We start from the raw sequence: 12,052 nt of genomic DNA, 5'->3' as shown, positions 1-12,052 counted from the left end.
CTGGGCGCAGAGAATAATGGAGCCCCTGAGGGCCCTGCTCCCTGACTCCCTGTCATGGCTGCGCTGATCTCCCACCCCAGAGGGTCCCAAAGAGGTTGCCACCAAGTTATGACTTGTGAACCCACTTCCCTGTTAGTCACTCCACTCTACTCTCCAAGAGCTACCAGTGTCCCTTCCTAAAGCATAGACAATAGCCCCCCTGCATTAAATGATTCCACAGTGCCGGCTCCCCCAGGAGGGAAGGCTGAGTCAGCATGTTAGCCTGGGATTTGGGGTCTCCCGGTCCCTGGCCTCATCTCTCCCTAGTCCTACCTCCAGACTAGTCTGTCCCCAGGTTGTCCTGGCCCCTGATCACACCTTCCTGCAAGCCCTCACTTCCTCTCTCACCAGGTAACCAACCTGCAACCTTCCAGGAAGATTGTGGCTCAATCACACTGGGAGGAAATTATTTGTTTGGTATTTGTCTCCTAATCAGGACTTGCTCAATAACAGTAGGGAGGATGTATCTTCTTCTTCTGTATCCACAGAATGATCTCAACTACACAAAAAATGAAACACTGTAGAGCAGGGTCCCCAAGACCCAGACCAGTGCCAGTCCGTGGCCTGTCAGGAACCTGGCCACACAGCAGGAGGTGAGCGGTGGGTGACCCAGTGACGCTTCGCTCGCATGAGCTCCTCCTCTGTCTACCCCCTCCCCGCAAAACAGGTCCCTGGTGCCAAAAAGATTGGGGACTGCTGCCATAGAGAAAAAATTAAGATATTTTAATTTAAAAAATTAAAATATTTTAATTTAGACAAGAACTTACAACTACAATGTGATATTATTAGCCATCTGATCAGCAAAAACCCAAAAGTTTGCTGGTGGGTCTATAAATAAGGATGTGCTTTTTTTCAAAATTAATCCCCTTTGGTCCAACACGCGTGCCTTCCACTGCAGTGTGTCAGCCTGTCTCTGCATTGCCCGCCAGGTCTGAGGTGTGTGCCGACCCACACAGAGCCTCTGACTTCTCTCAACTCTACCCATGTCCTCACACCTGTGGGGGCAGTATCCAAATCTGCCAACAGCCTGGAGTCATTACAGGTACAGGCTGGTAATCACTCAGCTGTCACCACAGTTCTGGACGCACAGCAAAGCCCCAAACAGATGCCACTTGAAGATGGAAATGAACTCTCACCTGAGTGACAGCTTTAGATGCACACATCAAGAACGGGCTGGGGCAGGGGCTGAGGTGATGGTCCGCTGAGGCCAATGGGCACAGGTTCCCTTGGCTGGGTACTTACACTAAACCCTTAGCAAAAAAGGACATTGTTTTCCATGTGAATTCTGTCCTTTTGACCTACTTCTTGCAATATGAACACTTCTGAATTTGCCACCAGCCATCAACTCTCCATGTACCCCTCCGTGCACACACGCACAGGTGTGTAACGCTCACAATTCCAAGAGGCCTGCATTGCCCTCACTGACATCCACCCCAACTCTACCTTGCTACACACCCAGGTTTTGAAAGTATCAAAGGCCCTTTTTACCCAGGTCAGGTGGGTCAGTTAGTTGGAGCATTGTCCCATACACCAAAAGGCTGTGGGTTTGATTCCCCGTCATGGCACATACCTAGGCTGTGGTTTGTATCCCTGGTCAGGATACATCTGGGAGGCAATTGATGTTTCTCTCCTACACTGATGTTTCTCTCTCTCCCTCTCTCTCCCTTCATCCTCTCTTTTAAAAAATCCTTTTTTAAAATTGTTGTTCAATTGGAGTTGTCCCCACTTCCCCCCATTACTCTCACCTGCCCTACCTACCTCCCTGCCCCAATGTTGTTTCTGTCCATGGGTCCTTTATAAATCTTCCTCGTCTTTACCCTTCCCCTTCTGTCCTGTTCCTCTCAACACCCGGTCTGGTCACTGTCAGTTTCCTCTTAATTTCAATGTCTCTGGTGCTGTTTTGCTTGCTTGCTTGTTTTGTTGATGTTCTCCTCCTTTCTTTCTGATGTGTAGAATTCCATCGTGTACATGTAGCACAGTTTTTTGTCTACTCATTTACTGATGGGCATTTACATAGCTTCCAGCACTTGGCTATTGTAAATTGTGCTTCTATGAATATTGGGATGCACAGGTTCCTTTGAACTGGTGTTTCAGGATTCTTAGGGTATAATCCCAGCAGTGGAATTGCCGGGTCAAAAGGCAGTTCCATTTTTAGTTTTCTGAGGAAATTCCATACTGTTTTCCACAGTGGCTGCACCAGTCTGCAATCCCACCAACAGTGCGCTAGGGTTCCCTTTTCTCCACATCTTCTCCAGCACTTGTTTGTTGATTTGTTTATGATGGCCATTCTGACTGGTGTAGAGTGGTATCTCATTGTGGTTTTAAGTTGAATCTCTCTGATGGCTAGTGATGCTGAGCATCCTTTCGCATGTCTCTGGGCCCTCTGTGTCCTCCTTGGAAGTGTCCTTTGCCCATATTTCAATTGGACTGTTTGTCTTCCAGCCCAACTCAGGTCTCACTTCAGACCTGCCCTGGTGGGCACAGGTCTATCTCACTTCAGGTGCCCCGTCCTGCCCATGTCTCAATGCCACAACCAGCAAAACCCAGCTCTGGGTATAGGAGGTCATGGTAAACCTCACCAAAGGATGTTTTTCATGCACCCTAAAGGGAAAGGTTGTACAAAAGCACCATATGTCCCATAATAAACAACTGGAGAACTAGGGATGATCACCTTACCATGTTATTCCCTTCTCATATGCCAGGGAGATAGATCAATAACCAACATCACTAATGAGGGACACTCATCAATCGCACAGGCTCCTCAGTGGGCATTAGAGTGCAACTACCCAAACAGGCAAAGCCAGACAGGAGAGTGCCTCTTTGGCTCAGACATGGTCTCCTTGCTGGGCATCCATTCCCTGGCTTGCAAAGCAGGAGGACGGGTCTGTTCATCAACAGTTCCTTAGCACTGGCAGTAGGTGTTTCCAGGAGATGGAATTGTGCCTCTTTACAGAGCTCCTCACACTCGGTCTAGAACCAAGAGACAGAAGGCAAGGGGCAGGGTGGTAGGAGGTTAAGGCCTCAGCATACCTGCTTGGCCCAGAGACTCCAGGGTCAACCCATTCAGTATGCTGACATTGCCAGAACGAAGGAGCCTGGTGGCCTCTCCAGATCCAGGCACTTAGGGGCTTCCAGAAAGTAACTTGCAGGTGGGACAAGGCGCTCTAATATCCTGCAACAGACAAGGGCTAACGAATAATTGGGATGTTAACTATGGGGGGAATGAGGTCACTGGCAAGCATGAGTCCCTCCATGATCCAGAGAGAGAAGATAACATGTAAGTCATGGGCAGGAGAAAAGGGCTGAGTATTACTCATGAGATCTGGACAGGAGCTTCTTCTGTGGATGGAAAGAGTCCTTACATTGTGTTTCCAGCATATGCCCATTCCCAGACCTTCACCAGCTGCCCACTACAAGATGAGAATATCCAGGTCCTAAGCAGATTTCAAAAACCTCCTTGTTCTGACCCACCGCAGCCTCAAATCTCATCCCAAGATACACCATACTACTTCTAGTGCCCCCACCAGCCACGCTTCCGGTCTCCTTCTCCTCCTTCCATTTCTGTGTTTATTGGTGCCCTGTCCTCCCAGGGACCCTTCATTATCTCTACTATGCTCACTGCAACTATGAGTGTCTGTCTGCCCTATACACTGACAGCCTCCCAAGGCACAGAGTGTATGATTTCTCCCTAGATATCTGTCTCCCCAGCCTGGGCCTGTACCAACAAAGTACCCTACAACTATCTGCAAAGTAACCTGACGGATGGACCAGCAAACACAGGTTATAGCAATGGCTATTTTCTGCCTTCCCAGTTTTCACACTCCTCTCTTCCTTAGAGAAAGAATCCCAATTTTATCATAGTAGTATAGAGCCCAGGTAAAATACTTCCCTGGGTGTGACCAACAGATTAAGTTAGGGCCTGTGAGATACAGGTGGAAACTGCTGTTTTAAACTTATGCCAAGGCTACTACAGGAAACTAACTCAGCTGAGAAGTGAGCTCTTTCCCATTTTGGCTATGTGGAATGCAGATACGATGGCTGGAGCATCAATAGCCATTTTAGACTATGAAGCAACCTTGAAGATGAAAGCCATATAGTAGGATGATGAAGTCAAAAGACAGAAACCTGGAGTCCCTAATGATCATGGAGCTGCCACACTAGCCCTGTGTGAGAGCTCTTGTGTGAAAGAGAAATAAATTCTCTATTGGTTAAACCACTGTTATTTGAGTTTTGTTACCTTTCTTAGCTTATATGAAGGCATAAGAAAAATAAAAGGAGAAGAGACCCATATTCTTCTATATCGTCTAGTCAGGAAGCCACGCTGATTGGGGTACCGTATCTTCACCTTTAATCCCACACTGGGACAGTGAGCTCTGCTGCTGGCCTCTGATGTTCCAGACAAATACCCCGATAATCAGACTTTCCGGTCATCTGGAGAAGCACTCATGGAGGGCCCTACAGAACCTCTTTGAAGGGTCCTGGCCAAACATCCCACTTCGTGGAAGGCTGTGGCAGGGCTTCTTCAAGAATGACCACTGCTATCTCAGGAATATCAGTTCTCTTCAACGCTGTTCTCTGAGCCCTCTCACCTCATCTGGTACCCTGATCAGTGAGAAGAGTCTGACCTCCTACACTTAAGATGCCACCCTCCCTTCCCCCAGGCTCTCTACCATCCTTTCACGCTTGACTTTTCCATGACACACATATACAAAAATACATTACTTACTTGTTTTATTCACCGTCTGTCGCTACCTCTGTCTCTATTATAATGTCAATTGATGAGGACAAGGATTTCTGTGGGGTTTTTTTTTTTCAATGTGGTATTTCTCAGGTTAAGAGCATGGACTGGTACAGAGTATTCATATATTTGTTAAATAAATGGATGAATGGAGTAAGAGGAGTAGGGATGGGCCAGTCTTCCTAATAAACATCTAGAAGTATCTGCTATTTTAGGTCTGGGGGTTAGGAGACCTTGGTTTCAATCCTGGTTGGTTAACTCTAAACACACTTCACCTACTTATTCACTTTAATTTTTTAAAGATTTTATTCACTTATTTTTAGAGAGACAGAGAGGGAGGGAGAAATAGAGGAAGAGAAACATTGATGTGCAAGAGAAACATTTGCTCACCTCTTCCACACCCCCAATCAGGGACTAGGCCCACAACCCAGGCATGTGCCCTGACTGGGAATCAAACCAGCAACTTTTCATTTTACAGGGTGGCACTCAGTCCATTGAGCCACACCAGCCAGGACTTCTACTTATTCATTTAAAATAAAACAACCCTTTTCAAATAATTAGAACCCTTGTCATATAGTAGTTCTAGTTGGAACTATTATTTGAAAAGGGTTGTTTTATTTAAAATAATAATAATAAATGTAAATATAATAATAATATAGTAGCTGGAACTTCTATACGATCCAGCAATTCTACTTCAGGATATAAAAGAAAATGAAGGAACAAAAACATTAACTTGAAAAGATTTCTGCACCCCATGTTCATGGCAGCATTATTTACAACAGCCAAGACACAAAAACAACCTAAATGTCCACTGATGAATGAATGGATAAAGAAAATATGGCACATATACACAGTGAAATATTCTTCAGGCATAAAAAAGGAGATCCTGTCATTTGCAATAACATAATGGACTTGAAGGCATTGGTGCTGTGAAATAAGTCAGAGAAAGACATATGGTATATGATCTCATATGTGGAATCTAAAAACAAACAAACAAAAAAATTCATTGGTGGCTGCAAGGCGGGGAAGAAGTTGGGGGAGGAAATGGGTAAAGACACAAACTTCCAGTATAAAATAAGTAAGTTCTGGGGATGTAATGTACAGCATGGTAACAACAGTGAACAATACTATTATATATTTTTAAAGACAGTAGAGCTTAAATGTTCACATCACAGAAAAAAATTGTAACTATGGGTGGTTACAGATGTTAACTAGACTTATCGTGGTGATTTCCCAATATATACAAACACTGAATCATTACAATGTACACCTGAAACTAATATAACATTATATGTCAATTATACCTTAAAAAAACAAAACAAAACCCTTGGTTGCTGTCTGCTCTCCATGAGACGCCATGCCCAGGGTTAGGGGTTCAGAAATGAAAAGATTCTAATGTTACTGGGCTTGCTTTGACGGGTAAGAGTCACAGAGCAAGGAGACCAGCAGTGTCCTGAAGGTTGGTGCTTGGACGTCCGGGCAATGCAGTGCTGACTGGCCCCACCCAGAGGCTGAGGAAGAGCCTCCCCCAGGCCAAGACTTGAGCCCTCCCCTAAAGAAGGAGCCGGTTTACCCCTCTCCGGGCCTCCTGTGTGAGGAGCACATTTCCAAGTAAGAAATAATCACATGCACCATCCTGCTGCATGATTGCTATTGTGTAAAGCCTTCACAACTACCCTTCATGGAAGGTCCAGTTCTTTTTTATTAGTATTTTAAACTATCCCTCATTGAGCACTCACTACCTCTTAGGTAGTGTTTTAAGCCCATTTTGTTCATAGCTTAGCTAATTCTTATAACCCTATGAAGTGCGTACTACATTAGCCCCATTTTACAGGCAGGGAAACAAGCCCAGAGAAATTAAATTAGCCAAAGTCACAGAGTTGGTGACAGACCTAGATTTATACTAAGGGTTTGGTGTCAAAGCTGTGATGCCAAGTACTGGAACAACACACAAAGCTGTGTGCTTCCTACCTACCATGGGTACGTGAGGACTCAGACACTTCATGGTTACCTGACACCAGGCAGGGAGAGAATCCAAACCTGCGCCCAAAGCCTCAGAGGGGTTCCCAAGTCTCAAGTTCCTGAGGCCCCAGAATGTGCCCCCTCAGGGTGGGGCCACCGTCCCCATTCTAGGATTCTGGGGAGACCCTGCAGGGTAACTCCGGAGTTCACCAGGATCGCCCCTCTGTTGTAATCCCTGCAGGCCCCAAAGGGCAACATTTCATCCATACGGATGTCAGGAATCACTGCCTATCATCAGGGAGGCTCTGCTCCCTCTACATCTTTCCTAATTTCAGCGCGAAAATCATAGAAAGAGATTGCTGTTCTAAAAGCTATTCTGAATAATCATGAATTTTTAACACAAATTCGCCAGAACAAATGAATAATTCACATGAGGGAAGGAGATGGGGGGGCAAGGGCCCCAGGCTCACCTTGAGGGGCAGGTAGGCGGCGATGGTGATCTGGGCACTCAGGTGGATGTGGCCGTGTTTGTAGCTCACGAGCAGCGCAGTGTAGCCCTGGGCCTCGGCTCTCACCCTGACACCACTGCAGTGCTCAGACCCTGGATGCAGCCTCCCTGCAAGAAGAGGAGAGCAAATGGTCGCTGGGAACTTGTCTTTTCTGGAAAGACATGACAGGCTGGCAGTCCTTTCATCCAGGGCTTGATATGCAATCTAATTTTTTAACACAAAGTTTTAATTCCCATGCCAAAAAGTACACACGTCAGGAATGGTGTTTGTTTTGCCTCACAAACTGAGCACATGCAGCACCCACGACTGGGATCACCAAACAACTGGACCTGCATCCTGGGATCTCCCATGGACCCTCCAGCCACTAGCTCCTCCCCTAAGGAGAACCACTGTGAGCTGTCTTCCAACAGTGCAGCATAATTTTGCTGGCTCCTGTATTTTACATAAAAGGAACCACTGAGCATAAACTCCTCTGTGTCTGCCCTTTTCAATTCACTGCTAATGGTGAGATCTCTCCTTATATTTTGTACATCTTTTATCCACATTTGCATATATTATCCTGTTGTATGAAGACTCTGCAAATCGATTTCTCCATAATTCTGCAAAGACCTGGGATGTTCCCAATGCAAGGCAATGATACAGCGCTGCTGAGAACATGTCTTTTGGTTCATATTCCTTGTACACACGTTTCGGCCTTTCTGTTGGGTGTGTCCCTAAGAGTGCCCCACGTGCACCCCTGGTCCCTGCTGCCTAGGAGCATGCGTGTGTTCAGCTTTCATCATCACTGCCAAACAGCTTTCCCAAAACGGTTGTATCAAGTTATACTACTTTTTTTAAATTTATTTTTAGAGAGAGGGGAAGGGAAGAGAAAGAGAGGGAGAGAAACATCAATGTGTGGATGCCTCTCACAGTGAGGACCTGGCCTGCAACCCAGGCATGTGCTCTGACTGGAAATCAAACCAGCACCCCTCTGGTTCACAGGCCAGTGCTCAATCCACTGAGCTACATCACCCAGGGCAAGTTATACTACTTCTGATGGCTATGCTATACCCCTGCCAATGTGTGGTGTATTCCACCCTTAAAAAAAAAAAGCCATTATAGTGGCAGTATATTGTTTTCTTTCCAAACATTTAGAAAAAGTTATGCTGTGAAACCCCACATTCCCAGCCCCTACATTCCACAATTATCACCTTGTTCTATTTCTCTTACTGCATTATCTATCCATCTCCTACCCATCCATCAATTGATCTTATTTTAGAATGAATTTAAAACTAAGTTACAGGCATCAGTACACTTCATTCTAAATATTTCAGCAAATACATAATTATCTCAATATTTCTTTATGGTTCTATTTCTTAAGGTCCAACTTACTTAGAGTGAAATGCATGGGCCCTGTGGCTACTGTGAAACCCAGCCCACCGTGATGCAGAACACTGCCCCCAACCCCAACCCAGGTCCCTTACGCTTCTTCCCAGCTACTCATTCCCTGGAGGCCATCACTGTACCATTCTGATTTTTCCACCATAGTTTAGTTTTCTTTCTTAATAGCAGTTTTACTCAAATATATAATCCACATACTGCAGAATCACCCATTTGAAATGCACGTGCAAATTGGTGGTCATTAACGTATTCACAGAGTTGTGTGACTATCGCCACTAAGCTTAGAACAATTCACTCCCCAGAAGGAAAACCCGTACCCATGAACCATCACTGTCCTTTGCCCACCCCCTGGTGCCTGGCAGCCCCTGCTCTACATTCAGTCTCAGCGGAGATCGGTTTGCCTCGCACTGCTCATCAGTGAACACACAGTGTGTGGGCTGTCTCACGCAGTGTATTTTTGAAACGCAGCTCTGCTGCCGTGTGATCAGTGGTTGCTTCCTTTGGATGCTGAGAAGTATTCCGTTGCCAAGATGTTCCACGTTTTGCTTGTTTACTCACCAGTTGATGGGCATTTCGGTTGTTTCTAGTCTGGGGCAGTTAGTAAAGGAGCTCATTGGATATTCAAAAACAATCTCCTCCACACTCTTTGGACATATTTCAGTGCATGCTATTTTGTCAATGGCCACTGCCATGCCCTTGGTAGAAATCCTTATGCCACCAAGAAGGGTAGGCCAGAGTCCACAGGCAGAGCCCGAGAGCTCCAGAAAACTGACATTGGCCCACAATTACACAAACAAAAAGAATGGAGAAGTGACAGGTCTGAACATGGACCCTGCTGTCTTCCACTCTGGTACGGGGGGTCTATGTAAATGCTTATCTGGACATGACCCTAAATTATGAGAAGGGAGCTGGGTCCTTTGTAGAGCTAGGAAGAGATGCTGAGGAACTGAGCCCTGAGGGGCACACGCAAGCTCCACGGCCCTGCCTGGGAGTGGGAGGGCCCCTGCTCTGACCTGGTGAGCTGAAGTGTGCCACACCCTTTCTTGTCCCTATGAGGCTTGTGACACTCTGCACCTCAGAATACTCTTCTATTTTCTCCTGCTCCCATCCTTCAGTGCTAGTTATTTCTTCCTCTAAACAGCCTTCTCACACCCCCCAAAACTAGCTTAGACACGCATCTTCAGCGCATTTCTCCTGGGGAACATGTTTAGGCATTTTGAGTGAGCACAGGTCCAAGCGTGGAGGGACTCCCAGGACCACGCTATGCTCCTGGGGCTCTCTGTCCCAGCACCACGCCTGCCTGTTGCACCATCTGTCTGATGGGACTGTCAGAGCTGTGAAGGTGAAACTATATCTCTCGTGTTTACCAGGGACCCCTAGAGCATAGCACGTAGGAGGCGCTCAGTGAACGGGGGCTGAAGAACAGCGAGGCTTATGACAGGAAAAGGGTCAGGACAGAGCAAGAGCCGATGTCCTGCCAACCCCAGAGGGTGAGCCGGGTCAAACCCAGTAACTCCACGGAGTTCACAGTGATGCTCAGAAGCCAAGAGGCCTCTAAGGGTGCTTCAATGACGAGGACAAGCCGGAAATGGGATCCCAGCAGCCAAGTCCAGCAGGAAGAGGATGAGGCCCCCAAATAACCCAAATGTGCTGGCAGGGTGGTGCCTGGGACTGCAGTTACCAAGGGAACCCAGTAGTTCATTCCAAGAACCATGACCTGAGTTTCATGTGTGCTCTTAACTTGGTCAAGACCAAGGACATGGACTTAAGGGGGAAATGGAAAAAGAGAAGGAACCCATTAACCTAACATGGGATCACACCTGCCTTTACGTTTCTATTCCACGAGTTTCATGTGTCCTAGGGGCAGGTGTCAATCAGCTGATCCCATCTGGTCTTAAGTCCCATGGATTTCCATTATACCAGTGTCTTTCTACCTGACCAGAAAGACATATAACCTGGGCCCTACCACAAGCCTTCACAAAGCCACATATACTCTTCATTAGGGGACACTTAAGGAGCTTGCTAAGGGAATTTCAATGCCACAAGATTCTGTCTCAGCTGCTGTCTTCAAAACCAAACCTGGCACTGGGCTTAGGGACATTCATTCGTACCCCTACAGCAAACAAGGGGCCAGTATTCCCACTTTATACATGAAGAATACAAGACTCAGAGAGGTTGAACAACTTCCCTGACATCACACAGCCACTATGTTGAAGAAGGAGAGTTCAGACCTAGGAAAGTGGAATTCTAAACCCTGTTCTTTATTCCTGGGACTTCCTAGATGCAGACCAGTGCCTGGGCTGAAGCCTGCGACTCCTCTCCAGGATACACGTGGGGTGCGTGCGGTGCTGGGGAAGCAGGCTCCTCTCCTGCCATCAGTGGGACTCTCTCCCACATGCTAATGTTTTTCTCCATTCTAAATGGTCTCCTTGCTGAGGACACTTAAGATATCTTAAAGCTCAATTTCTCCTGTGTGGTACGAGAGGACACAGCAATGCCCTCCAGGGAAGGATACAAATATGGTTTGCTTAGTGATATCTCAGACACACTGCCTCCTTCCTCTGCACAGCTTCGCATCCAAATGGCTCCATGGGTCACCACAGCAGTAGCATGTAAACCTGCCTGGCATCTCAGGCTGTCCTACAAACACCCTGCCAGTTAGGCTTCCTAAACTCACCAGGATCAAGTCATCACTCCTCCGCTCACAAACCGTCAGTAGCTCCCACTGCCTGAAGGGCTCCCAAGCCCTCCAGCACCCCACCATGATTCAGGATCCAACAGGTTGAGCCATTCCATGTCCACTGTGTGTCCATATCCCCAGAAATGCCAACCTCAGGGCCCTGTCTCTGGAGCCCCACCAAGTGCCATTCTGGTTCCCTGTTACTGCTACCCCTGCCCAAACCTCACTCCTCCCTCACTAGCTCAACGGTTCTTGCTTTTCTTCATCTGCAAATTAGAGAGGAACCCCTCTGCTGCCCTTGACTGGTTTCCCTGGGGGAACCCATTTCTAGAGGACTCAGGCTCCAGACAGTAGTCCAGACATGGTCTGATGTGTACTTCATCCTGCCTGGTGGTCTTGTGAGAGTCTGGATGGCTACACAGCCTCAGTCTCTATCTGACATGTGGCCCAACCACAGCTCCTCCTCCCATGGTGGCTGTGAAGTCTGATGCTGTCACACAGACAAGGTACTTATTTACCCTGCACCTGGCAGGGCTGACACTCCATAAACTAACTTCCACCATCACCGTTAAAATCCTGCAAGCGATGCTACAGAGAAAAAGGTCAATGTGCATGGCTTCGATGGCTGTGGAGGGATGGAACTTGCATGTCACAAAGGTGCTGCAATTCCATCACTAACCAAACCCCCCATCAACAGCATATTCCGAGCACCTGCACCCCAGGCACTGTAATAGGCACTGTGAC

At 47.1% G+C, this 12,052-nt stretch overlaps 1 protein-coding gene across 1 annotated transcript in view; it reads right to left on the bottom strand.

Annotated features, from left to right (window-relative positions):
• The window catches only part of NUP210 (nucleoporin 210), a 118,906-nt gene that overhangs the window by 58,302 nt on the left and 48,552 nt on the right, over positions 1-12,052 (bottom strand). The window contains exon 14 of the mRNA XM_037167396.2: positions 7,210-7,355. Within this exon, the coding sequence (XP_037023291.2) occupies positions 7,210-7,355 (146 nt within the window). The remainder of the gene's footprint in view (positions 1-7,209; positions 7,356-12,052) is intronic.

Source organism: Artibeus jamaicensis, unplaced genomic scaffold (genome assembly GCF_021234435.1).
Source record: "Artibeus jamaicensis isolate MK-2021 breed Jamaican fruit bat unplaced genomic scaffold, CSHL_Jam_final contig_793, whole genome shotgun sequence".
NCBI classification, from domain to species: Eukaryota; Metazoa; Chordata; class Mammalia; order Chiroptera; family Phyllostomidae; genus Artibeus; species Artibeus jamaicensis.
The sequence above is the reverse complement of the archived record's forward strand: the minus strand, read 5'-3'. Positions and strand labels throughout refer to the sequence as shown.